The sequence below is a fragment of the Mobula hypostoma genome, chromosome 23 (assembly GCF_963921235.1).
Source record: "Mobula hypostoma chromosome 23, sMobHyp1.1, whole genome shotgun sequence".
NCBI classification, from domain to species: domain Eukaryota; kingdom Metazoa; phylum Chordata; class Chondrichthyes; order Myliobatiformes; family Myliobatidae; genus Mobula; species Mobula hypostoma.
In genome coordinates this window covers 3,853,902-3,880,977 of record NC_086119.1, presented here as the reverse complement: position 1 = coordinate 3,880,977, position 27,076 = coordinate 3,853,902, and the positions used below count along the sequence as shown (strand labels likewise).

The following is a 27,076-nucleotide window of genomic DNA, read 5'->3' as shown; positions in this document are numbered from 1 at the left end:
AGGAGGGGGTGGGTTTACCAGCGAGGGGGTGGGTTTATCAGCGAGGGATGGGTTTACCAGCGAGGGGGTGCAGAGTTTGATGGAGAGAAGTGCTTATCAATGTAGATGGCAGTTAGTTTAATGAGGGGGTGTCTAATGCTGGTGGGGGTTTGATTTAGGGGACAACGGTGGGTTTGGGGAGGGGATGTCTGAATCTGGTGGGGGTTTGATGGAGGGGACGGCAGTGGGTTTGGTGAGGGGGGTGTCTGCAGTTGCACTGAGCTGGATGACAATGATAATGTGTCCTGGGGGGTGGGAAGGAGAGGAGGTTGAGAAGGGGGTTGTGGGGAAGAGGGGTTGGAGAGACAGTGAGGCTGAACACACAAGGTGGGTAGTTGGGTCCAGACGAGGCTCACTAACCCTGTGTCTTTCTCCTCTCTCCCCATCCACGTCCACTGCTCCCACAGTGACCACCCACAGCAGACATGGCTCCGACACTGGCTACAGCCCACCGCCGCCGCTGGTGGATGGCGTGCACGGCCGTGCTCGAAAACCTGCTCTTCTCGGCCGTGCTGCTGGGCTGGGGGTCCCTTCTGCTCATGCTGAAGTCCGAGGGCTTCTACTCCTACTTGTGCCAGGAGCCAGGTAAGGTCACCCCCCGCCCCCCCAGTACCTCCCGAGCTCGTGTCCTTCGGAAAGCAGTTCCTTCCCCAGATTGATCAACACCTCCACCCACTAACTCTATCACTATGTATCATTTCCCGTCAGTCACCCAGCGTCTCTTTATGGACATACAGTCAATCCATTAGCTATCTTCTGTATGTATATTTATCGTGTTTTTTTTATTATTGCTGCGTTCCTTATCTTATTCTGTTTTTTTGAGCTGCATCAGAGATCCAGAGTAACAATTATTCTGTTCTCCTTTACATTTACGTACTGGAAATGACGTCAAACAAACTTGAATCTTGAACAAGATCCCACAAAAAAACGGCAACATGATAATGACCAGAAAACTTGACCTCAGGACCCCGGGGTCTGTGGGATTGTTTACCCCCAGGGGTGGAAGAGGTGACACACGGGGAGGGAGCCAGGTCACACCCCAGGTTTGTATAGCAGGAATCAGCAAATCGCCTCTTCACAGCAGTGTGGTCCATAGTCATTCTGGGATCTAGCTGTTCAAGTTCAGCTTACTGTCACTCAACTGTTCATATGTAAACCACCCAATATTCCTCTGTACGTATAACTCACACACAACCATACACGTGTATACCACAAACAAAACAACGTTCCCCCAGGCCAAGGTGCACAACACAGTACATATAACTCACAACGGTACACGTGTACAGTATACTGCACCACCAAATGAAATATCATTCCTCTGAGGCCAGGGTGCTCAGTACATATAGCTCACATACAACTGTACACATGTATACCGCCAAACGAACCAACGTTCCCCCAGGCCAAGGTGCACAACACAGTACATATAATTGACACAAAACACAAAGCACAAGTTAGCACAAATAAATTAACAAATAAGGTGCATTTACAACACATATTAAGAAGTAAACAGTAGGCACTACTGGCATTTCATATGTGATGAGGCCCGGGTGGTGTCAGGGAGTTCAGTTGTCTCACGGCCCAGGGGAAGAAGCTGTTTCCCATTCTAACACTCCTTGTCCTCGTGCTACGGTACGCCGAGCGTTGTTATGGTGGAAATGCAATTTCAGAACGCTGGTTTGTGAAAGGCTTGGTGTGTGGGGGGGTGCCCACTTGTCAGTGGGTATCAGGCCTGAGCCTCCCAGAGCCGGCTCGACAGTGACTCCCTTCCTCCAGCCTGGGCTGCTCTGTGAGGGTACAGGGAGGCCAAGGTGGAATAGGAATTGGTTTATTGTTGTCTCTGTTACAGATACAGATCAAACCACTGCACAGTGTGTTGGGTAGAACGAGGTAAAACTACAACAGAATGCAGAATAATGTGCAGCAGATACAGAGAAACTGCAGGACAGGCAAACAGTAAGAAGCAAAATCAGAACAGTGTAGATGAAGGTTGAGTGTCCAGCGTATCGGGCTGGGGGACCACTCAATTGACTGACTATAGTCTGGCAGAATCTGTCCTTCAGCCTGGTGGGACGTGCTGTTGTATCTTCTGCCCGATGGGAGAGGGGAAAAGAGAGAAACTCTGGGTGGGTGGGGATCGTTGATTATGCTGGCTGATTTACCGATGCAGTGGGAAGTGCAGACAGGGTCCATGGAGGGTGAGGGCGAGGGGGAGGCTGGTTTCTGTGACGTGCTAAGGCATGTCCACACCTCTCTGGAGTTCCACAGGGTCACAGGTCGAGCGGTTACTGTATCAAACCGTGCTGCATCCCGGTAGGATGCTTCCCGTCGTGCGTTGGTAAATATTGTTAAGGATCACCCGGGATGTTCTGAATTGCTGTAACCTCCTGAGGAAGTGGGGGCTGGGGAAGGTGGTGTCAGTACGTGTGGCAGCTGGCCACACTGCATTCCTTTGGCTGTGTGGAGTTGGGATCAGGGGGCTCCCTCTCTTTTCCCAGGACACATTCCAACCCCTGGTGTGCCCACCGGGCCCAGAACACTGCCTCTCCAATGGGACACAGAGCTATCTTTGGAAAAGGGAGAGGCCCCCAGCTGGCTCACAGCCTGCCGCCGGTTATAAACAGGAGAGATTCTACAGACGCTGGAAATCCAGAGCAACACACCCAAAACGCTGGAGGAATTCAGTGGGTCAGGCAGCATCTCTGGAGGGGAGTAAACGGCCAGGACATCGCCGGTTATTTCTTCTCCATGGCCTGCTGAGCTCATGCGACTGGCCACCTCATCCAGCCCAACCAGGAACCGCCCACAGACTGCCCCACCCCTCGCGGTGCCCAGAGCTCAGCAGTGTGGGGCTGGCTTACAAGGGGACCTTGAGGAAACGCTGGCTGGGGGTGGGGACAGACTCCTATAGTCAGGGGGTGTCCGTGATATGGCCCCACCCTGTGCCGCGCTGTCTGCGCCAGGACCCCGAGGTTTAGGGAGACCTCGAATGGAGGAACCCTCCTCATTCCCGACGGCAGGACAAGGCCAAGGAAGTGTTGAGTGTGAAGGAAACTCCTTTGTGAAGTGTAAACGACTCGGGGGAGAGGGGGGGATTAACCTGCGTCTTACATTGATGGGTTGGCTCTGACGTGCTCCGGGCTGACATTTTATGGACGTGATTTGTTGGTGTGTGGAATGCGTCAGTCTCCTCCTTGCCCCACTCAAAGTTGTTTGTCAGAGATAATCCCTCACCACTTTTAATTAACTGATGTCATTTCAAAAAGCTGAGCTCAGCGACAGACAGCAAGCTTTGACCCACTGGAGTGCAATCCAGCGGCTGTTCCCCACAGAGCTCTGGGTCCCTGCCAAGGAGCAAATCTGAGTCAGCAGTCTGGCCCTTGATTCTTACCGGCTGTCAGAACACAGAACAGTACAGGCCCTTTGGCCCACAATCTTGTGCTAAACATTTAACCTACTCCAAGATCAACCTAACCCTTCCCTCCCTCGTAGTTAGTTAGTGCCTCCCTGCACCTTGTGGCGTATCGGGAGGCAGCCTTGCAAATTTCTGTAGCGTTTGTCTGTTTTTCACAAGGCAGAGTTATCAGCTCGTGCTCAATGCAGCAGGGACAGAGAGCTTGCAAGGAACTGGTCGGATTTCAACCCAGGACCAGTCTCCTCGAAGTCCAGTGTGGGCCTCACCACCGGCTGTATAGCCCCCTATTTGTTTGTCATCCGTGTGCTGTCGAAGAGTCCCTTAAACGTCCCTATCAGCCTGTCCCACCATCTCCCTACCACCACCCCAGAGGCACATTCCGCACACTCACCACCCCCTCTAAAAAACCTACTGTGACATCCCCGACACTCCCCTCCAATCGCTCGATTGAGGTGCATCCCCGACACTCCCCTCCAATCACTCAATCGAGGTGCATCCCCGACACTCCCCTCCAATCACTCAATCGAGGTGCATCCCCGACACTCCCCTCCAATCACTCAATCGAGGTGCATCCCCGACACTCTCCTCCAATCACTCGATTGAGGTACATCCCCGACACTCTCCTCCAATCACTCGATCGAGGTGCATCCCCGACACTCCCCTCCAGTCACTCGATCGAGGTGCATCCTCGACACTCTCCTCCAATCACTCGATCGAGTTGCATCCCCGACACTCCCCTCCAATCACTCGATCGAGGTGCATCCTCGACACTCCCCTCCAATCACTCGATCGAGGTGCATCCTCGACACTCCCCTCCAATCACTCGATCGAGGTGCATCCCCGACACTCCCCTCCAATCACTCGATCGAGGTGTATCCCCGACACTCCCCTCCAGTCACTCGATGGAGGTGCATCCCCCGACACTCCCCTCCAATCACTCGATCGAGGTGCATCCTCGACACTCTTCTCCAATCACTCGATGGAGGTGCGTCCCCTCCAATCTCTCGATGGAGGTGCGTTATAAGAGGCAGATTGACTGGACAGATGGAGACAGGTTTATCATTACTGACCTGTCATGAAATGCGTTGTTTTGTCATGGACAGTTCAGGAACCTGATTGCAGAGGGGAAGATCATTGTTACGTGCCGTGTTGTATGACGTGTGTGATCACAGTCTTTCCAACACCATGATTGCTCTCGGCAAATTTTCCTCCAGAAGCAGTTCACCATTGTCTTCTTCTGGGCGGTGTCTTTACAAGACGGGTGACTCCAGCCATTATCGATACTATTCAGGTAGACAGTCTCTGAAGAGCATTGACAATGGCTGGCATCACCTGTCTTGTCTGCAGGCACTACACCTTGCCCGAGGGTGACCTGCAGGCTAGCGGAGAGAAGGAGTGCCTTACCCTCCTTTGGTAGGGACGTATCTGCACTCCAACACCGAAGAGGGGAAGAAGCTGTTTGTAAAATCTGAAGCCTGGTCAGTGCATCCCTGCCTGTAGCCTTGGTGTCTATGTGGTCAGGGGTGACCCCAGACGTTGACGAGGGTGTCTTTGTGACAGGGTTGCTAGTGAATAGATAAAGCTGGTTAGTTAGTTAGTTAAGGTCCAGTTGATTGTCGTCTGCACAGGGAGCTGTGTGTACAGGAGCAGTGAAAAGTTTCCCTGCAGCCCCGCAGTTGTCACAGTCTCGGCTCAGCTCTGTTCCACTGCATCCCTGGTCACTTCCCAGCCCACCATCGCAGCATGCTGACCCCCCTCCCCCAACCAACGGCGTATGGATAGGGAACACAACACTCAGACCAGAGACATGACAGACCCAGACACTGGACAGAGACGTGAGGGGCCCAGACGCTGGACTGAGACGTGAGGGGCCCAGACGCTGGACAGAGACGAGAGGGGCTCAGACACTGGACGGGGACATGAGGGACCCAGACGCTGGACGGAGACGTGAGGGGCCCAGACGCTGGACGGAGACGTGAGGGACTCAGACGCTGGACAGAGACGTGAGGGACTCAGACACTGGACGGAGACGAGAGGGGCCCAGACACTGGACGGAGATGTGACGGGCCCAGACGCTGGACGGTGATGTGAGGGACCCAGGCGCTGGATGAAGACATGATGGACCGAGACGCTGGACGGAGATATGAGGGACCCAGACGCTGGACTGAGACATGAGGGGGCCCAGACGCTGGACTGAGACGTGAGGTGCCCAGACGCTGGACTGAGACGTGAGGGGCCCAGACGCTGGACGGAGATGTGAGGGACCCAGACGCTGGATTGAGACGCGAGGGACCCAGGCGCTGGAACTCCATGGGTTGGGCGGTGGGGAAGGAATTGTCGATTCTTTCATTGAGGGGTAACTACTGTGATGAATTTCCCTCGTCACTGAAAGATGACAAAGATGGGCTACATCGAAATGTCCAGTGAAATGTGTCACTGAGGATGAGCTGGGGGGCAGCCCGCAAGACTCTGGTGCCAACACAGCACACCCACAACTTACTAACGTGAACCGGTATGCCTTTGGACTGTGGGAGGAAACCGGAGCACCCGGAGGAAATCTACATGGTCACAGAGAGAATGTATGGGCTCCTTACAGATAGTGGTGGGAATTGAACACTGATCTGTGAGCGATGGTACTGCACAGTGTTACACTCACCAGCACAGTACTGTATTACCCATGTTGCATGACAAATACAGTTTAAAATCTCAACCCCACCCTGACAGCGTAGACACAGCTCCCTCTGAACTGTCAGGTACAAATTCCCAGGCTGGTCCTGAACCAATACACACTCAGCCCACGTTTAAAGCGTCAGCAGTCTGCCTCTTCAGCAGAAAATGTGTTTTCTGAAAGGCAGCTTCAGTTTGACAGAGAATGTTTAACAGCATTGGCACACACACACAATGGAGTGAAGTCCAGGACCGAGACAGCAGTGCTAGCTTCCAAGCACGTTAATTCAATCAGTTCCGATGGCTGAATGAGCCTTCTTTCGAAAGGCACAGATTCCTCGGGCACAGTCAGCGAGGATTTTGAGTCACAGATACAGGCCCTTCGACCTTCCACATTTCCGGAGGACTGGAACATAGAAACAAGGATGTGACGCTCAGGCTTTATAAGACATTGGTCAGACACTTGAGCTATTGTGAGCAGTTTGGGACCCTGTCTAAGAAAGGATGTGCTGGTATTGGAGAGGGTCCAGGGGAGGTTTACACGAATTGTCCCAGGGATGAAAGGGTTAATGGATGAGGAGAGTTCACTGGCTGTGCGCCTGTACTCGCTGGAGTTTCGAAGAATGAGGCGGGGGGCGGAATCTCATTAAACCTACAGTATCAAATATTGAATTATCTGGAGAGGATGTTTCCTGTAGTGGGGGCGACTAAGACCAGAGGGCACAGCCTCAGAATAGAGGGACGTCCCTTTAGAACAGAGATGAGGAGGAATTTCTTCAGCCAGAGGGCGATGAATCTGTGAAATTCATTACTGTACCACAGATGGCTGTGGAAACCAAATCATTGGATGTATTTGCAGTGGAGGTTGATAAGTTCTTGATTAATCAGGGTGTCAAAGGTTACAGGGAGAAGGCAGGAGAAAGGGGTTCAGAGGGAGAAGACATCAGCCATGATGAAATGATGGGGCAGACTTGATGGGCCAAATGGCCTCATTCTTTTCCGGTGTGTTATGGTAGAGATTGCATCTGATCTCAGCTTCTCCTCTCCTGTGAGTTCCTAGTACTGACGTGTGAGAGTGAGAGTGAGAATGTGTGTCTGCTCTTTGAGAGTGATGTGTGCATGTGAGTGTGTGATTCTGTGAGTGTGTGTGAATGTGATGTGAGTGTGTCTCCCCATCTCCCTCCCCCTCTCCCTCCCCTCCCCTCTCCCTCCCCTCCCCCTCTCTCCCCTCCCTCTCCCTCCCCTCCCCCTCTCTCCCCCTCCCTCTCTCTCCCCCACCCCTCTCTCCCCCTCCCTCTCTCCCCCTTCCCCCTCTCTCCCCCTCCCTCTCCCTCCCCTCCCCCTCTCCCTCCCCTCCCTCTCCCTCCCCTCCCTCTCTCTCCCCCACCCCTCTCTCTCCTTCTCTCTCTCACACCCCTCCCCTCCCTTCCTCTCTTCCCCTCCCCTCTCTTTCTCCCTCCCCTCTCTCCCTCCCTCCCTCTTCCTCTCCCGCTCTGTGTTTCCATATTTCTCTGCCTGGAACTATGTGTATTTCTGTGTTCATGACCTTTCCCTCCTGTTCTCTGTTCTGGTTTACAGGTTCAGGAGAGGGTGAGTGCTGTCCTGGGGTGCCTACCAGGCAGACACACCAGGGAGCAGAACGGTGGTGGGGGGGGGGGGGTCACTCAGGACAACTGACCAGACCTTTTCTGTGTGTGTGTGTAAGTTTGTGTGTGTGTGTGCGTGGAAGCCTGTGTATGTGTATAAGTTTGTGGTGTGTTTATGTGTGTGTGTATAAATTTGTGTGTGTGTGTGTGTGTGTGTGTGTGTGTGTGTAAGTGTAAGAGAGAGTGTGTGTGCATGTGTGGAAGTCTGTGTATGTGTATAAGTTTGTGGTGTGTTTATGTGTGTGTGTGTATGTGTATATAAATTTGTGTTGTGTTTATGTGTGTGTGTAAGTGTAAGAGAGAGTGTGTATGCGTGTGCACCCGGGAGCAGGCAGTCTGTGCTCGTAAGTGTGGCACTGAGCTCAAAGTGAATCTCTGAATGAAACTAACACCCTGCTCTGCTCCCCACCCACGTCACCACATCACACCCACGGTCGCTGGGCTGTCCAGCTGGGTGCGTGCTCACCCTCGTGCCAGTGTCCAGCGCTCTGACGTCTGGTCACACCTTGTCCCGGCACATCGTGGCAATGGACTGACCTGTCCAGGCTCGGGAAATGGGAGATGTGACTATTCGGTTAGGCTCAGGGGTCTAGGAAAGGTGAAAGGTCAGGGATAAGTAGACCAGGTGACCAGTTTGAGGAAGGTCAGTGGAAAACACTTCTTCAAAATAACAAGTCTATGTTGCCAAGCAGATGTGGGTGAGCGAGCAGGCAATTGGTGGTTATTTTTAGCAGCTTGGCGCTATTACAATCAAAGCGAGTTGTTTTCGAGCAGGGGCCATGAATGTAAAGTTGGACTGATGTGTTTAGTCTCGATGGTGGATTGCCTCATCAGCCCTGATGTTTATCCAGTCCAAAACCTAGTCCCCAGATCAATAACAACCGTCAGCAAGCTGGTCTCTGATCCGAACAGACCCGGCAGAGGGATGAGGAAAGAGAGGGGGTGAGGGGGAGGCAAGGCGAGGGAGAGAGGGGGAGGCAGGGCGAGGGAGAGAGGAGTGGGGGAGAGAGGGAGAGAGAGAAGGCGAGTGAGACCTGGGGGGAGAGGAGAGAGGGGGAAGGGGAGGCAGGGCAAAGGAGAGGGGGGAGAGATGGCGAGGCAGGGTAAGGGGGACGAGGGGGAGATGGAGAGGCAGGGTGAGGGGGACAAGGGTGAGGGCGGCGAGGGTGAGAGGGGGAGAGGGACAGACAGAGGGAGAAATGGAAGAGGAGGAGGCAGGGCAAGAGAGAGAGGGTGAGGAAGAAAGGGACAGGGAGAAGGCGAGGGAGAGATGGAGGGGCAGATGGGAGTGAGGGAGAGACATTGAGAGAAGACGGGCTGTGGGGTGGTTCGAGGTTCCCATGCCATACTGCGTACTAGGGTTGCAGGCTAAGGTTGGACTGGGTGGCACTGGGGTCACGGGTCGTAGTTCAGACTGGGTGGGATGGGGTCACAGCTCAGGCACAGTCTCATGTCACAGATTGGATTGCAAAGGTTCAAATCCTCCTCGTTCCCGTTACCAGAAAACACCACAAACAGCAGTGGGGTAGAGAGCGACGGGACAGAGGTGGAGCTGGTCCTGAGGATGAACGGCTGGCTTATCTGTAAGGACCAGGACGAGATGCTGAACCTGGCCTTCACCGTTGGCTCATTCCTGCTCAGCGCCATCTCCCTGCCCCTCGGCATCGCCATGGACAAATACGGGCCCCGTAAACTGCGGCTCATAGGCAGGTAAGTGCCCAGGGCAACGTCCAGCCCAGTGGCATTCACCCCCACCGTGTGCGCTCCGACCGCGAGTGCGTACATGCGGACTGTGGGTTCACACACGGACTGCGGGTGCACTGACCACACACACATTTGTCTACACGGCACGCTGTGTTAGCACCGGAAGTGTAGCTCCACCTGTGGGCTGCCCCAGCACATCCTCGGACTGAGTCGGTTCTTGACGAGACATCGCTTTTCGCTGTGAGTTTCCATGTACACGTGACAAGGAAAGTGAATCTCATGTGCTGTCGATGTCAACAACGTAGCACGGCCACAGCTCACTAACCTTAATCCCCACGTCTTTGGAATGTGGGAGGAAACCAGAGCACCCGGAGAAAACCCATACGGTCACATACAACCTCCTTACAGCCAGTAGCAGGAATTGAACCCCGATTATCGGCACTGTAAGCTGCCACACTGACCACAATGCTATCACGAGACAGTTCCATTGTCTCCCCAACACTCCCTTGTCCAGGGAGGGAATCCCAGACTGGTGCTCCCAGCACTCGGCTGGCGGTTGGGTCAGTGAGTCTGGGGGCCCCCGTGCCTCCCTACGCAGCTCTTGCCATGAGGGGAGTAACAATGGTCCAGGGAGGGAGGTGATGGCCAGAGGGGTGAAGTATCCCACAGTTACCAGGACAGCTGGGCAATCTGATCTTCAGCGATGAACAAGTGAAATATGTTGGCCAGGTGACCAGACTCACCGACGGGGCTGCAGTTTAATACTTCATCAGAAAATGGGTGCTCCCTCCCTGTCTGCCCCTCCAGTGGCACCACACTCCCTCCCCTTTTGCCACTCCAGTGGCACGACACTCCCTCCCCTTTTGCCCCTCCAGTGGCACAACACTCCCTTCCCATCTTCCCCTCCAGTGGCACGACACTACCTCCTCGTCTTCCCCTCCAGTGGCACGACACTACCTCCTCATCTGCCCCCCCAGTGGCACGACACTCCCGCCCTGTCTTCCCCTCCAGTGGCATGACATTACCTCCCCATCTGCCCCTCCAGTGGCACGACACTCCGTCCCATCCACCCCACCTGTGATGCATGGCAATCCCTCACTGTTCTCCCCACATACACGCACAGCGATCCCTGCCCAGCTACCCCTCCAGTGTCACGGCGTTCCCTCCCACACGCGTGGCACTCCCTCCCCGCCTGCCCCTCTGGCGGCACAACTCCCCCTCCCTGCTGTGGGCAACAGGTGTGGAAGTGAGGGCTTGGGGAGGCTGTTGGTGGGAGACACCCCTCCCCTGTCTGCATTCGGAGGGAACCACCCCTGTGGTCCTGGCCCACTGACTCTCCTTCTCTTCCTTTTCCAGCACCAGCTTTGCACTCTCCTGCCTGCTGATCGCTTACGGAGCCAGTAACCCTGACGGTGAGTGTCTGCGTCCTCACACTGACCCAAACCCCTTCTCTTCGTCTGCTCGGGCTTACTGATGCTCCCTCTCACTCCTGCCCCTTCCCCCTGCAGATCTCTCCATCCTGATCTTCATCGCCCTCTCACTCAACGGCTTTGGAGGCATGTGCATGACGTTTACCTCGCTCACGGTAAGCATGGGGAAAATAACTGAGAATTTGTAGACTGTTGTCTGTGTTCTCGGACCACAGAGGGATCGACTTTCTCTCGGGTCCAGTACCTGACAGGACCAACTCTCCCCAGGGTCAAACCCCGACATCCCAACTCTGCCTGGGGTTAAACCCCGACATCCCAACTCTCCCCAGGGTCAAACCCTGACATCCCAACTCTGCCTGGGGTTAAACCCCGACATCCCAACTCTCCCCAGGGTCAAACCCCAACATCCCAACTCTCCCTGAGGTCCAGCCCTGATGTACAAGCTCTCCCAGGGTCTAACCCCTGAAGATACAAACCCACGCTGGTTTACAGCCCTCCAAAGGGGAAGAGACACCCCAGGGGTCTGGCCCCTGAAGGTACTGACTCTCCCCAGGGGTCTGGCCCCTGAAGGTACTGACTCTCCCTGGGGGTCTGGCCCCTGAAGATATTGACTCTCCCCAGGGGTCAGGCTGCTGAAGGTACTGAGACTCCCCAGGGGTCTTGCCCCTGAAGATATTGAATCTCCCCAGGGGTCTGGCCCCTGAAGGTACTGACTCTCCCCAGGGGTCTGGCCCCTGAAGGTACTGACTCTCCCTGGGGGTCTGGCCCCTGAAGATATTGACTCTCCCCAGGGGTCAGGCTGCTGAAGGTACTGAGACTCCCCAGGGGTCTTGCCCCTGAAGATATTGAATCTCCCCAGGGGTCTGGCCCCTGAAAATATTGACTTTCCCTGAGGGTCTGGCCCCTGAAGGTATTGACTCTCCCCAGGGGTCTGGCCCCTGAAGGTACTGACTCTCCCCAGGGGTCTGGCCCCTAAAGGTACTGACTCTCCCCAGGGGTCTGGCCCCTGAAGGTACTGACTCTCTCTGGGGGTCTGGTCCCTGAAGGTACTGACTCTCCCCAGGGCTCTGACCCCTAAAGGTACTGACTCTCCCCAGGGGTCTGGCCCCTGAAGGTACTGACTCTCCCCAGGGGTCAGGCTGCTGAAGGTACTGAGACTCCCCAGGGGTCTTGCCCCTGAAGATATTGAATCTCCCCAGGGGTCTGGCCCCTGAAGGTACTGACTCTCCCCAGGGGTCTGGCCCCTGAAGGTACTGACTCTCCCTGGGGGTCTGGCCCCTGAAGATATTGACTCTCCCCAGGGGTCAGGCTGCTGAAGGTACTGAGACTCCCCAGGGGTCTTGCCCCTGAAGATATTGAATCTCCCCAGGGGTCTGGCCCCTGAAGGTACTGACTCTCCCCAGGGGTCTGGCCCCTGAAGGTACTGACTCTCCCTGAGGGTCTGGCCCCTGAAGGTATTGACTCTCTCCAGGGGTCTGGCCCCTGAAGGTACTGACTCTCCCCAGGGCTCTGGCCCCTGAAGGTACTGACTCTCCCCAGGGGTCTGGCCCCTGAAGGTACTGACTCTCCCTGGGGGTCTGGCCCCTGAAGATATTGACTCTCCCCAGGGGTCAGGCTGCTGAAGGTACTGAGACTCCCCAGGGGTCTTGCCCCTGAAGATATTGAATCTCCCCAGGGGTCTGGCCCCTGAAAATATTGACTCTCCCTGAGGGTCTGGCCCCTGAAGGTATTGACTCTCCCCAGGGGTCTGGCCCCTGAAGGTACTGACTCTCCCCAGGGCTCTGGCCCCTGAAGGTACTGACTCTCCCCAGGGGTCTGGCCCCTAAAGGTACTGACTCTCCCCAGGGGTCTGGCCCCTGAAGGTACTGACTCTCTCTGGGGGTCTGGTCCCTGAAGGTACTGACTCTCCCCAGGGCTCTGACCCCTGAAGGTACTGACTCTCCCCAGGGGTCTGGCCCCTGAAGGTACTGACTCTCCCCAGAGGATACGATTTGACTCTGACCTTGAAGGAGTTAGGTTTGAGCTTTTCAACAGCGTAAGGAGCCGGGGTGCCAGGCTGGGTGTCCCAGCACCATCCTGAGGGAGATCCACACTCCCCGGGATCAGGGTCAATGTCCTCTCTGGTCCTATGCTGCTGAGATAAATAACGTGCCGGCTGTGTGCGTGATCCCACTGGGCCCAGTCCAGCTGTGCTGTGCTCGCCAGGGCCCCTAGTTACTGATTCAGGTGCTGGTGAAGGAACAACGTCTTACACCCACTAACATAGGAGATTCTGCGGATGCAGAGCGACACACGCTAAATGCTGGAGAAACTCGGCAGCTCAGGCAGCATCTATGGAGATGAATAAACCCTTGTCAGTTCAGGCTGAGACTCTTTGTCAGGGCTAGAAAGGAAGGAGGGGAAGATTCCAGAATAAGGTGGCGATGGGGAGGGGAAGGTGGTCAGGCTGGCAGGTAAAACACCCCACCCACCCCTCCCATGGTCTCACTATCCCCTCCAGCTTGTACTCACCCTGTCACGTTACAGTGCCGAGGACTGGCCTTCGATTCTCATCACTGTGTGTATGGAGTTTCTACGTTCTCCCGGTGACCACGTGTAGGTTTCCTCCGGGTGCTCTGGTTTCCTCCCACAGTCCAAAGATGTACGAGTTACGGTTAGTGAGTTGTGAGTGTGCAGGTTACGGTTAGTGAGTTGTGAGTGTGCAGGTTACGGTTAGTGAGTTGTGGACGTGCAGGTTACGGTTAGTGAGTTGTGGACGTGCAGGTTACGGTTAGTGAGTTGTGAGTGCGCAGGTTAGAGTTAGTGAGTTGTGAGTGTGCAGGTTAGCGTTAGTGAGTTGTGGACGTGCAGGTTAGAGTTAGTGAGTTGTGAGTGTGCAGGTTAGAGTTAGTGAGTTGTGAGTGTGCAGGTTAGCGTTAGTGAGTTGTGGACGTGCAGGTTAGCGTTAGTGAGTTGTGGACGTGCAGGTTAGAGTTAGTGAGTTGTGAGTGTGCAGGTTACGGTTAGTGAGTTGTGGACGTGCAGGTTACGGTTAGTGAGTTGTGGACGTGCAGGTTACGGTTAGTGAGTTGTGAGTGTGCAGGTTAGAGTTAGTGAGTTGTGGGCGTGCAGGTTACGGTTAATGAGTTGTGGACGTGCAGGTTACGGTTAGTGAGCTGTGGGCGTGCAGGTTACGGTTAGTGAGTTGTGAGTGTGCAGGTTACGGTTAGTGAGTTGTGGACGTGCAGGTTAGAGTTAGGGAGTTGTGGACGTGCAGGTTACGGTTAATGAGTTGTGGACGTGCAGGTTACGGTTAGTGAGTTGTGGGCGTGCAGGTTACGGTTAATGAGTTGTGGACGTGCAGGTTACGGTTAGTGAGTTGTGGGCGTGCAGGTTACGGTTAGTGAGTTGTGAGCGTGCAGGTTACGGTTAGTGAGTTGTGGGCGTGCAGGTTACGGTTAGTGAGTTGTGGGCGTGCAGGTTACGGTTAGTGAGTTGTGGACGTGCAGGTTAGAGTTAGTGAGTTGTAGACGTGCAGGTTACGGTTAATGAGTTGTGGACGTGCAGGTTACGGTTAGTGAGTTGTGAGTGTGCAGGTTACGGTTAGTGAGTTGTGAGTGTGCAGGTTACGGTTAATGAGTTGTGGACGTGCAGGTTACGGTTAGTGAGTTGTGGGCGTGCAGGTTACGGTTAATGAGTTGTGGACGTGCAGGTTACGGTTAGTGAGTTCTGAGTGTGCAGGTTACGGTTAGTGAGTTGTGAGTGTGCAGGTTAGAGTTAGTGAGTTGTGGACGTGCAGGTTACGGTTAGTGAGTTGTGGACGTGCAGGTTAGAGTTAGTGAGTTGTGGACGTGCAGGTTACGGTTAATGAGTTGTGGACGTGCAGGTTACGGTTAGTGAGTTGTGAGTGTGCAGGTTACGGTTAGTGAGTTCTGAGTGTGCAGGTTAGAGTTAGTGAGTTGTGGACGTGCAGGTTACGGTTAGTGAGTTGTGGACGTGCAGGTTACGGTTAGTGAGTTGTGAGTGTGCAGGTTAGAGTTAGAGAGTTGTGGACGTGCAGGTTACGGTTAGTGAGTTGTGGACGTGCAGGTTACGGTTAGTGAGTTGTGAGTGTGCAGGTTACGGTTAGTGAGTTGTGAGTGCGCAGGTTACGGTTAGTGAGTTGTGAGTGTGCAGGTTACGGTTAGTGAGTTGTGGACGTGCAGGTTACGGTTAGTGAGTTGTGAGTGTGCAGGTTACGGTTAGTGAGTTGTGAGTGTGCAGGTTAGAGTTAATGAGTTGTGGACGTGCAGGTTACGGTTAGTGAGTTGTGAGTGTGCAGGTTAGAGTTAGTGAGTTGTGGACGTGCAGGTTACGGTTAATGAGTTGTGGACGTGCAGGTTACGGTTAGTGAATTGTGGGCGTGCAGGTTACGGTTAGTGAGTTGTGAGTGTGCAGGTTACGGTTAGTGAGTTGTGGGCGTGCAGGTTACGGTTAGTGAGTTGTGGACGTGCAGGTTATGGTTAGTGAGTTGTGAGTGTGCAGGTTAGAGTTAGTGAGTTGTGGACGTGCAGGTTACGGTTAGTGAGTTGTGGACGTGCAGGTTAGAGTTAGTGAGTTGTGGACGTGCAGGTTACGGTTAGTGAGTTGTGAGTGTGCAGGTTACGGTTAGTGAGTTGTGAGTGTGCAGGTTAGAGTTAATGAGTTGTGGACGTGCAGGTTACGGTTAGTGAGTTGTGAGTGTGCAGGTTAGAGTTAGTGAGTTGTGGACGTGCAGGTTACGGTTAGTGAGTTGTGGACGTGCAGGTTAGAGTTAGTGAGTTGTGGACGTGCAGGTTACGGTTAATGAGTTGTGGACGTGCAGGTTACGGTTAGTGAGTTGTGAGTGTGCAGGTTACGGTTAGTGAGTTGTGAGTGTGCAGGTTAGAGTTAGTGAGTTGTGGACGTGCAGGTTACGGTTAGTGAGTTGTGGACGTGCAGGTTACGGTTAGTGAGTTGTGAGTGTGCAGGTTAGAGTTAGTGAGTTGTGGACGTGCAGGTTACGGTTAGTGAGTTGTGGACGTGCAGGTTAGAGTTAGTGAGTTGTGGACGTGCAGGTTATGGTTAGTGAGTTGTGGACGTGCAGGTTACGGTTAGTGAGTTGTGGACGTGCAGGTTATGGTTAGTGAGTTGTGAGTGTGCAGGTTAGAGTTAGTGAGTTGTGGACGTGCAGGTTACGGTTAGTGAGTTGTGGACGTGCAGGTTAGAGTTAGTGAGTTGTGGACGTGCAGGTTACGGTTAATGAGTTGTGGACGTGCAGGTTACGGTTAGTGAGTTGTGAGTGTGCAGGTTACGGTTAGTGAGTTGTGAGTGTGCAGGTTAGAGTTAGTGAGTTGTGGACGTGCAGGTTACGGTTAGTGAGTTGTGGACGTGCAGGTTACGGTTAGTGAGTTGTGAGTGTGCAGGTTAGAGTTAGTGAGTTGTGGACGTGCAGGTTACGGTTAGTGAGTTGTGGACGTGCAGGTTACAGTTAGTGAGTTGTGAGTGTGCAGGTTAGAGTTAGTGAGTTGTGAGTGTGCAGGTTACGGTTAGTGAGTTGTGAGTGTGCAGGTTAGAGTTAGTGAGTTGTGGACGTGCAGGTTATGGTTAGTGAGTTGTGGACATGCAGGTTACGGTTAGTGAGTTGTGGACGTGCAGGTTATGGTTAGTGAGTTGTGAGTGTGCAGGTTAGAGTTAGTGAGTTGTGGACGTGCAGGTTACGGTTAGTGAGTTGTGAGTGTGCAGGTTAGAGTTAGTGAGTTGTGGTCGTGCAGGTTACGGTTAGTGAGTTGTGAGTGTGCAGGTTAGCGTTAGTGAGTTGTGAGTGTGCAGGTTAGAGTTAGTGAGTTGTGGACGTGCAGGTTACGGTTAGTGAGTTGTGGGTGTGCAGTTTAGAGTTAGTGAGTTGTGGACGTGCAGGTTACGGTTAATGAGTTGTGGACGTGCAGGTTACGGTTAGTGAGTTGTGAGTGTGCAGGTTACGGTTAGTGAGTTGTGAGTGTGCAGGTTAGAGTTAGTGAGTTGTGGACGTGCAGGTTACGGTTAGTGAGTTGTGAGTGTGCAGGTTAGAGTTAGTGAGTTGTGGACGTGCAGGTTACGGTTAGTGAGTTGTGGACGTGCAGGTTACGGTTAGTGAGTTGTGAGTGTGCAGGTTACGGTTAGTGAGTTGTGAGTGCGCAGGTTACGGTTAGTGAGTTGTGAGTGTGCAGGTTACGGTTAGTGAGTTGTGGACGTGCAGGTTACGGTTAGTGAGTTGTGAGTGTGCAGGTTACGGTTAGTGAGTTGTGAGTGTGCAGGTTAGATTTAATGAGTTGTGGACGTGCAGGTTACGGTTAGTGAGTTGTGAGTGTGCAGGTTAGAGTTAGTGAGTTGTGGACGTGCAGGTTACGGTTAATGAGTTGTGGACGTGCAGGTTACGGTTAGTGAGTTGTGGGCGTGCAGGTTACGGTTAGTGAGTTGTGAGTGTGCAGGTTACGGTTAGTGAGTTGTGGGCGTGCAGGTTACGGTTAGTGAGTTGTGGACGTGCAGGTTACGGTTAGTGAGTTGTGAGTGTGCAGGTTAGAGTTAGTGAGTTGTGGACGTGCAGGTTACGGTTAGTGAGTTGTGGACGTGCAGGTTAGAGTTAGTGAGTTGTGGACGTGCAGGTTACGGTTAATGAGTTGTGGACGTGCAGGTTACGGTTAGTGAGTTGTGAGTGTGCAGGTTACGGTTAGTGAGTTGTGAGTGTGCAGGTTAGAGTTAGTGAGTTGTGGACGTGCAGGTTATGGTTAGTGAGTTGTGAGAGTGCAGGTTAGAGTTAGTGAGTTGTGGACGTGCAGGTTACGGTTAGTGAGTTGTGAGTGTGCAGGTTAGAGTTAGTGAGTTGTGGTCGTGCAGGTTACGGTTAGTGAGTTGTGGACGTGCAGGTTACGGTTAGTGAGTTGTGAGTGTGCAGGTTAGCGTTAGTGAGTTGTGAGTGTGCAGGTTAGAGTTAGTGAGTTGTGGACGTGCAGGTTACGGTTAGTGAGTTGTGGACGTGCAGGTTACGGTTAGTGAGTTGTGAGTGTGCAGGTTAGAGTTAGTGAGTTGTGGACGTGCAGGTTACGGTTAGTGAGTTGTGGACGTGCAGGTTAGAGTTAGTGAGTTGTGGACGTGCAGGTTACGGTTAGTGAGTTGTGGACGTGCAGGTTATGGTTAGTGAGTTGTGAGTGTGCAGGTTAGAGTTAGTGAGTTGTGGACGTGCAGGTTACGGTTAGTGAGTTGTGGACGTGCAGGTTAGAGTTAGTGAGTTGTGGACGTGCAGGTTACGGTTAATGAGTTGTGGACGTGCAGGTTACGGTTAGTGAGTTGTGAGTGTGCAGGTTACGGTTAGTGAGTTGTGAGTGTGCAGGTTAGAGTTAGTGAGTTGTGGACGTGCAGGTTACGGTTAGTGAGTTGTGGACGTGCAGGTTACGGTTAGTGAGTTGTGAGTGTGCAGGTTAGAGTTAGTCAGTTGTGGACGTGCAGGTTACGGTTAGTGAGTTGTGGACGTGCAGGTTACAGTTAGTGAGTTGTGAGTGTGCAGGTTAGAGTTAGTGAGTTGTGAGTGTGCAGGTTACGGTTAGTGAGTTGTGAGTGTGCAGGTTAGAGTTAGTGAGTTGTGGACGTGCAGGTTATGGTTAGTGAGTTGTGGACATGCAGGTTACGGTTAGTGAGTTGTGGACGTGCAGGTTATGGTTAGTGAGTTGTGAGTGTGCAGGTTAGAGTTAGTGAGTTGTGGACGTGCAGGTTACGGTTAGTGAGTTGTGAGTGTGCAGGTTAGAGTTAGTGAGTTGTGGTCGTGCAGGTTACGGTTAGTGAGTTGTGAGTGTGCAGGTTAGCGTTAGTGAGTTGTGAGTGTGCAGGTTAGAGTTAGTGAGTTGTGGACGTGCAGGTTACGGTTAGTGAGTTGTGGACGTGCAGGTTACGGTTAGTGAGTTGTGAGTGTGCAGGTTAGAGTTAGTGAGTTGTGGACGTGCAGGTTACGGTTAGTGAGTTGTGGACGTGCAGGTTAGAGTTAGTGAGTTGTGGACGTGCAGGTTACGGTTAGTGAGTTGTGGACGTGCAGGTTATGGTTAGTGAGTTGTGAGTGTGCAGGTTAGAGTTAGTGAGTTGTGGACGTGCAGGTTACGGTTAGTGAGTTGTGGACGTGCAGGTTAGAGTTAGTGAGTTGTGGACGTGCAGGTTACGGTTAATGAGTTGTGGACGTGCAGGTTACGGTTAGTGAGTTGTGAGTGTGCAGGTTACGGTTAGTGAGTTGTGAGTGTGCAGGTTAGAGTTAGTGAGTTGTGGACGTGCAGGTTACGGTTAGTGAGTTGTGGACGTGCAGGTTACGGTTAGTGAGTTGTGAGTGTGCAGGTTAGAGTTAGTGAGTTGTGGACGTGCAGGTTACGGTTAGTGAGTTGTGGACGTGCAGGTTACAGTTAGTGAGTTGTGAGTGTGCAGGTTAGAGTTAGTGAGTTGTGAGTGTGCAGGTTACGGTTAGTGAGTTGTGAGTGTGCAGGTTAGAGTTAGTGAGTTGTGGACGTGCAGGTTATGGTTAGTGAGTTGTGGACATACAGGTTACGGTTAGTGAGTTGTGGACGTGCAGGTTATGGTTAGTGAGTTGTGAGTGTGCAGGTTAGAGTTAGTGAGTTGTGGACGTGCAGGTTACGGTTAGTGAGTTGTGAGTGTGCAGGTTAGAGTTAGTGAGTTGTGGTCGTGCAGGTTACGGTTAGTGAGTTGTGAGTGTGCAGGTTAGCGTTAGTGAGTTGTGAGTGTGCAGGTTAGAGTTAGTGAGTTGTGGACGTGCAGGTTACGGTTAGTGAGTTGTGGGTGTGCAGTTTAGAGTTAGTGAGTTGTGGACGTGCAGGTTACGGTTAATGAGTTGTGGACGTGCAGGTTACGGTTAGTGAGTTGTGAGTGTGCAGGTTACGGTTAGTGAGTTGTGAGTGTGCAGGTTAGAGTTAGTGAGTTGTGGACGTGCAGGTTACGGTTAGTGAGTTGTGAGTGTGCAGGTTAGAGTTAGTGAGTTGTGGACGTGCAGGTTACGGTTAGTGAGTTGTGGATGTGCAGGTTACGGTTAGTGAGTTGTGAGTGTGCAGGTTACGGTTAGTGAGTTGTGAGTGCGCAGGTTACGGTTAGTGAGTTGTGAGTGTGCAGGTTACGGTTAGTGAGTTGTGGACGTGCAGGTTACGGTTAGTGAGTTGTGAGTGTGCAGGTTACGGTTAGTGAGTTGTGAGTGTGCAGGTTAGAGTTAATGAGTTGTGGACGTGCAGGTTACGGTTAGTGAGTTGTGAGTGTGCAGGTTAGAGTTAGTGAGTTGTGGACGTGCAGGTTACGGTTAATGAGTTGTGGACGTGCAGGTTACGGTTAGTGAGTTGTGGGCGTGCAGGTTACGGTTAGTGAGTTGTGAGTGTGCAGGTTACGGTTAGTGAGTTGTGGGCGTGCAGGTTACGGTTAGTGAGTTGTGGACGTGCAGGTTACGGTTAGTGAGTTGTGAGTGTGCAGGTTAGAGTTAGTGAGTTGTGGACGTGCAGGTTACGGTTAGTGAGTTGTGGACGTGCAGGTTAGAGTTAGTGAGTTGTGGACGTGCAGGTTACGGTTAATGAGTTGTGGACGTGCAGGTTACGGTTAGTGAGTTGTGAGTGTGCAGGTTACGGTTAGTGAGTTGTGAGTGTGCAGGTTAGAGTTAATGAGTTGTGGACGTGCAGGTTACGGTTAGTGAGTTGTGAGTGTGCAGGTTAGAGTTAGTGAGTTGTGGACGTGCAGGTTACGGTTAGTGAGTTGTGGACGTGCAGGTTAGAGTTAGTGAGTTGTGGACGTGCAGGTTACGGTTAATGAGTTGTGGACGTGCAGGTTACGGTTAGTGAGTTGTGAGTGTGCAGGTTACGGTTAGTGAGTTGTGAGTGTGCAGGTTAGAGTTAGTGAGTTGTGGACGTGCAGGTTACGGTTAGTGAGTTGTGGACGTGCAGGTTACGGTTAGTGAGTTGTGAGTGTGCAGGTTAGAGTTAGTGAGTTGTGGACGTGCAGGTTACGGTTAGTGAGTTGTGGACGTGCAGGTTAGAGTTAGTGAGTTGTGGACGTGCAGGTTACGGTTAGTGAGTTGTGGACGTGCAGGTTATGGTTAGTGAGTTGTGAGTGTGCAGGTTAGAGTTAGTGAGTTGTGGACGTGCAGGTTACGGTTAGTGAGTTGTGGACGTGCAGGTTACGGTTAGTGAGTTGTGAGTGTGCAGGTTAGAGTTAGTGAGTTGTGGACGTGCAGGTTAGAGTTAGTGAGTTGTGGACGTGCAGGTTATGGTTAGTGAGTTGTGGACGTGCAGGTTACGGTTAGTGAGTTGTGGACGTGCAGGTTATGGTTAGTGAGTTGTGAGTGTGCAGGTTAGAGTTAGTGAGTTGTGGACGTGCAGGTTACGGTTAGTGAGTTGTGGACGTGCAGGTTAGAGTTAGTGAGTTGTGGACGTGCAGGTTACGGTTAATGAGTTGTGGACGTGCAGGTTACGGTTAGTGAGTTGTGAGTGTGCAGGTTACGGTTAGTGAGTTGTGAGTGTGCAGGTTAGAGTTAGTGAGTTGTGGACGTGCAGATTACGGTTAGTGAGTTGTGGACGTGCAGGTTACGGTTAGTGAGTTGTGAGTGTGCAGGTTAGAGTTAGTGAGTTGTGGACGTGCAGATTACGGTTAGTGAGTTGTGGACGTGCAGGTTACGGTTAGTGAGTTGTGAGTGTGCAGGTTAGAGTTAGTGAGTTGTGGACGTGCAGGTTACGGTTAGTGAGTTGTGGACGTGCAGGTTACAGTTAGTGAGTTGTGAGTGTGCAGGTTAGAGTTAGTGAGTTGTGAGTGTGCAGGTTACGGTTAGTGCGTTGTGAGTGTGCAGGTTAGAGTTAGTGAGTTGTGGACGTGCAGGTTATGGTTAGTGAGTTGTGGACGTGCAGGTTACGGTTAGTGAGTTGTGGACGTGCAGGTTATGGTTAGTGAGTTGTGAGTGTGCAGGTTAGAGTTAGTGAGTTGTGGACGTGCAGGTTACGGTTAGTGAGTTGTGGACGTGCAGGTTAGAGTTAGTGAGTTGTGGACGTGCAGGTTACGGTTAATGAGTTGTGGACGTGCAGGTTACGGTTAGTGAGTTGTGAGTGTGCAGGTTACGGTTAGTGAGTTGTGAGTGTGCAGGTTAGAGTTAGTGAGTTGTGGACGTGCAGGTTACGGTTAGTGAGTTGTGGACGTGCAGGTTACGGTTAGTGAGTTGTGAGTGTGCAGGTTAGAGTTAGTGAGTTGTGGACGTGCAGGTTACGGTTAGTGAGTTGTGGACGTGCAGGTTACAGTTAGTGAGTTGTGAGTGTGCAGGTTAGAGTTAGTGAGTTGTGAGTGTGCAGGTTACGGTTAGTGAGTTGTGAGTGTGCAGGTTAGAGTTAGTGAGTTGTGGACGTGCAGGTTATGGTTAGTGAGTTGTGGACATGCAGGTTACGGTTAGTGAGTTGTGGACGTGCAGGTTATGGTTAGTGAGTTGTGAGTGTGCAGGTTAGAGTTAGTGAGTTGTGGACGTGCAGGTTACGGTTAGTGAGTTGTGAGTGTGCAGGTTAGAGTTAGTGAGTTGTGGTCGTGCAGGTTACGGTTAGTGAGTTGTGAGTGTGCAGGTTAGCGTTAGTGAGTTGTGAGTGTGCAGGTTAGAGTTAGTGAGTTGTGGACATGCAGGTTACGGTTAGTGAGTTGTGAGTGCGCAGGTTACGGTTAGTGAGTTGTGAGTGTGCAGGTTACGGTTAGTGAGTTGTGGACGTGCAGGTTACGGTTAGTGAGTTGTGAGTGTGCAGGTTACGGTTAGTGAGTTGTGAGTGTGCAGGTTAGAGTTAATGAGTTGTGGACGTGCAGGTTACGGTTAGTGAGTTGTGAGTGTGCAGGTTAGAGTTAGTGAGTTGTGGACGTGCAGGTTACGGTTAATGAGTTGTGGACGTGCAGGTTACGGTTAGTGAGTTGTGGGCGTGCAGGTTACGGTTAGTGAGTTGTGAGTGTGCAGGTTACGGTTAGTGAGTTGTGGGCGTGCAGGTTACGGTTAGTGAGTTGTGGACGTGCAGGTTACGGTTAGTGAGTTGTGAGTGTGCAGGTTAGAGTTAGTGAGTTGTGGACGTGCAGGTTACGGTTAGTGAGTTGTGGACGTGCAGGTTAGAGTTAGTGAGTTGTGGACGTGCAGGTTACGGTTAATGAGTTGTGGACGTGCAGGTTACGGTTAGTGAGTTGTGAGTGTGCAGGTTACGGTTAGTGAGTTGTGAGTGTGCTGGTTAGAGTTAATGAGTTGTGGACGTGCAGGTTACGGTTAGTGAGTTGTGAGTGTGCAGGTTAGAGTTAGTGAGTTGTGGACGTGCAGGTTACGGTTAGTGAGTTGTAGACGTGCAGGTTAGAGTTAGTGAGTTGTGGACGTGCAGGTTACGGTTAATGAGTTGTGGACGTGCAGGTTACGGTTAGTGAGTTGTGAGTGTGCAGGTTAGAGTTAGTGAGTTGTGGACGTGCAGGTTACGGTTAGTGAGTTGTGGACGTGCAGGTTACGGTTAGTGAGTTGTGAGTGTGCAGGTTAGAGTTAGTGAGTTGTGGACGTGCAGGTTACGGTTAGTGAGTTGTGGACGTGCAGGTTAGAGTTAGTGAGTTGTGGACGTGCAGGTTACGGTTAGTGAGTTGTGGACGTGCAGGTTATGGTTAGTGAGTTGTGAGTGTGCAGGTTAGAGTTAGTGAGTTGTGGACGTGCAGGTTACGGTTAGTGAGTTGTGGACGTGCAGGTTAGAGTTAGTGAGTTGTGGACGTGCAGGTTACGGTTAATGAGTTGTGGACGTGCAGGTTACGGTTAGTGAGTTGTGAGTGTGCAGGTTACGGTTAGTGAGTTGTGAGTGTGCAGGTTAGAGTTAGTGAGTTGTGGACGTGCAGGTTACGGTTAGTGAGTTGTGGACGTGCAGGTTACGGTTAGTGAGTTGTGAGTGTGCAGGTTAGAGTTAGTGAGTTGTGGACGTGCAGGTTACGGTTAGTGAGTTGTGGACGTGCAGGTTACAGTTAGTGAGTTGTGAGTGTGCAGGTTAGAGTTAGTGAGTTGTGAGTGTGCAGGTTACGGTTAGTGAGTTGTGAGTGTGCAGGTTAGAGTTAGTGAGTTGTGGACGTGCAGGTTATGGTTAGTGAGTTGTGGACATGCAGGTTACGGTTAGTGAGTTGTGGACGTGCAGGTTATGGTTAGTGAGTTGTGAGTGTGCAGGTTAGAGTTAGTGAGTTGTGGACGTGCAGGTTACGGTTAGTGAGTTGTGAGTGTGCAGGTTAGAGTTAGTGAGTTGTGGTCGTGCAGGTTACGGTTAGTGAGTTGTGAGTGTGCAGGTTAGCGTTAGTGAGTTGTGAGTGTGCAGGTTAGAGTTAGTGAGTTGTGGACGTGCAGGTTACGGTTAGTGAGTTGTGGACGTGCAGGTTACGGTTAGTGAGTTGTGAGTGTGCAGGTTAGAGTTAGTGAGTTGTGGACGTGCAGGTTACGGTTAGTGAGTTGTGGACGTGCAGGTTAGAGTTAGTGAGTTGTGGACGTGCAGGTTACGGTTAGTGAGTTGTGGACGTGCAGGTTATGGTTAGTGAGTTGTGAGTGTGCAGGTTAGAGTTAGTGAGTTGTGGACGTGCAGGTTACGGTTAGTGAGTTGTGGACGTGCAGGTTAGAGTTAGTGAGTTGTGGACGTGCAGGTTACGGTTAATGAGTTGTGGACGTGCAGGTTACGGTTAGTGAGTTGTGAGTGTGCAGGTTACGGTTAGTGAGTTGTGAGTGTGCAGGTTAGAGTTAGTGAGTTGTGGACGTGCAGGTTACGGTTAGTGAGTTGTGGACGTGCAGGTTACGGTTAGTGAGTTGTGAGTGTGCAGGTTAGAGTTAGTGAGTTGTGGACGTGCAGGTTACGGTTAGTGAGTTGTGGACGTGCAGGTTACAGTTAGTGAGTTGTGAGTGTGCAGGTTAGAGTTAGTGAGTTGTGAGTGTGCAGGTTACGGTTAGTGAGTTGTGAGTGTGCAGGTTAGAGTTAGTGAGTTGTGGACGTGCAGGTTATGGTTAGTGAGTTGTGGACATGCAGGTTACGGTTAGTGAGTTGTGGACGTGCAGGTTATGGTTAGTGAGTCGTGAGTGTGCAGGTTAGAGTTAGTGAGTTGTGGACGTGCAGGTTACGGTTAGTGAGTTGTGAGTGTGCAGGTTAGAGTTAGTGAGTTGTGGTCGTGCAGGTTACGGTTAGTGAGTTGTGAGTGTGCAGGTTAGCGTTAGTGAGTTGTGAGTGTGCAGGTTAGAGTTAGTGAGTTGTGGACGTGCAGGTTACGGTTTGTGAGTTGTGGGTGTGCAGTTTAGAGTTAGTGAGTTGTGGACGTGCAGGTTACGGTTAATGAGTTGTGGACGTGCAGGTTACGGTTAGTGAGTTGTGAGTGTGCAGGTTACGGTTAGTGAGTTGTGAGTGTGCAGGTTAGAGTTAGTGAGTTGTGGACGTGCAGGTTACGGTTAGTGAGTTGTGAGTGTGCAGGTTAGAGTTAGTGAGTTGTGGACGTGCAGGTTACGGTTAGTGAGTTGTGGATGTGCAGGTTACGGTTAGTGAGTTGTGAGTGTGCAGGTTACGGTTAGTGAGTTGTGAGTGCGCAGGTTACGGTTAGTGAGTTGTGAGTGTGCAGGTTACGGTTAGTGAGTTGTGGACGTGCAGGTTACGGTTAGTGAGTTGTGAGTGTGCAGGTTACGGTTAGTGAGTTGTGAGTGTGCAGGTTAGAGTTAGTGAGTTGTGGACGTGCAGGTTACGGTTAATGAGTTGTGGACGTGCAGGTTACGGTTAGTGAGTTGTGGGCGTGCAGGTTACGGTTAGTGAGTTGTGAGTGTGCAGGTTACGGTTAGTGAGTTGTGGGCGTGCAGGTTACGGTTAGTGAGTTGTGGACGTGCAGGTTACGGTTAGTGAGTTGTGAGTGTGCAGGTTAGAGTTAGTGAGTTGTGGACGTGCAGGTTACGGTTAGTGAGTTGTGGACGTGCAGGTTAGAGTTAGTGAGTTGTGGACGTGCAGGTTACGGTTAATGAGTTGTGGACGTGCAGGTTACGGTTAGTGAGTTGTGAGTGTGCAGGTTACGGTTAGTGAGTTGTGAGTGTGCAGGTTAGAGTTAATGAGTTGTGGACGTGCAGGTTACGGTTAGTGAGTTGTGAGTGTGCAGGTTAGAGTTAGTGAGTTGTGGACGTGCAGGTTACGGTTAGTGAGTTGTGGACGTGCAGGTTAGAGTTAGTGAGTTGTGGACGTGCAGGTTACGGTTAATGAGTTGTGGACGTGCAGGTTACGGTTAGTGAGTTGTGAGTGTGCAGGTTACGGTTAGTGAGTTGTGAGTGTGCAGGTTAGAGTTAGTGAGTTGTGGACATGCAGGTTACGGTTAGTGAGTTGTGGACGTGCAGGTTACGGTTAGTGAGTTGTGAGTGTGCAGGTTAGAGTTAGTGAGTTGTGGACGTGCAGGTTACGGTTAGTGAGTTGTGGACGTGCAGGTTAGAGTTAGTGAGTTGTGGACGTGCAGGTTACGGTTAGTGAGTTGTGGACGTGCAGGTTATGGTTAGTGAGTTGTGAGTGTGCAGGTTAGAGTTAGTGAGTTGTGGACGTGCAGGTTACGGTTAGTGAGTTGTGGACGTGCAGGTTAGAGTTAGTGAGTTGTGGACGTGCAGGTTACGGTTAATGAGTTGTGGACGTGCAGGTTACGGTTAGTGAGTTGTGAGTGTGCAGGTTACGGTTAGTGAGTTGTGAGTGTGCAGGTTAGAGTTAGTGAGTTGTGGACGTGCAGGTTACGGTTAGTGAGTTGTGGACGTGCAGGTTACGGTTAGTGAGTTGTGAGTGTGCAGGTTAGAGTTAGTGAGTTGTGGACGTGCAGGTTACGGTTAGTGAGTTGTGGACGTGCAGGTTACAGTTAGTGAGTTGTGAGTGTGCAGGTTAGAGTTAGTGAGTTGTGAGTGTGCAGGTTACGGTTAGTGAGTTGTGAGTGTGCAGGTTAGAGTTAGTGAGTTGTGGACGTGCAGGTTATGGTTAGTGAGTTGTGGACATGCAGGTTACGGTTAGTGAGTTGTGGACGTGCAGGTTATGGTTAGTGAGTTGTGAGTGTGCAGGTTAGAGTTAGTGAGTTGTGGACGTGCAGGTTACGGTTAGTGAGTTGTGAGTGTGCAGGTTAGAGTTAGTGAGTTGTGGTCGTGCAGGTTACGGTTAGTGAGTTGTGAGTGTGCAGGTTAGCGTTAGTGAGTT

At 52.0% G+C, this 27,076-nt stretch overlaps 1 protein-coding gene across 3 annotated transcripts in view; it reads left to right on the top strand.

Moving 5' to 3' along the window:
- The window catches only part of slc43a2a (solute carrier family 43 member 2a), an 82,442-nt gene that overhangs the window by 8,435 nt on the left and 46,931 nt on the right, over window positions 1-27,076 (top strand). For all 3 annotated transcript variants that reach the window (XM_063031043.1, XM_063031042.1, XM_063031044.1), the window contains exons 2-5: window positions 447-624; window positions 9,267-9,474; window positions 10,825-10,880; window positions 10,977-11,053. In XM_063031043.1, the coding sequence (XP_062887113.1) occupies window positions 465-624; window positions 9,267-9,474; window positions 10,825-10,880; window positions 10,977-11,053 (501 nt within the window). In that variant the 5' untranslated portion in view covers window positions 447-464. The remainder of the gene's footprint in view (window positions 1-446; window positions 625-9,266; window positions 9,475-10,824; window positions 10,881-10,976; window positions 11,054-27,076) is intronic.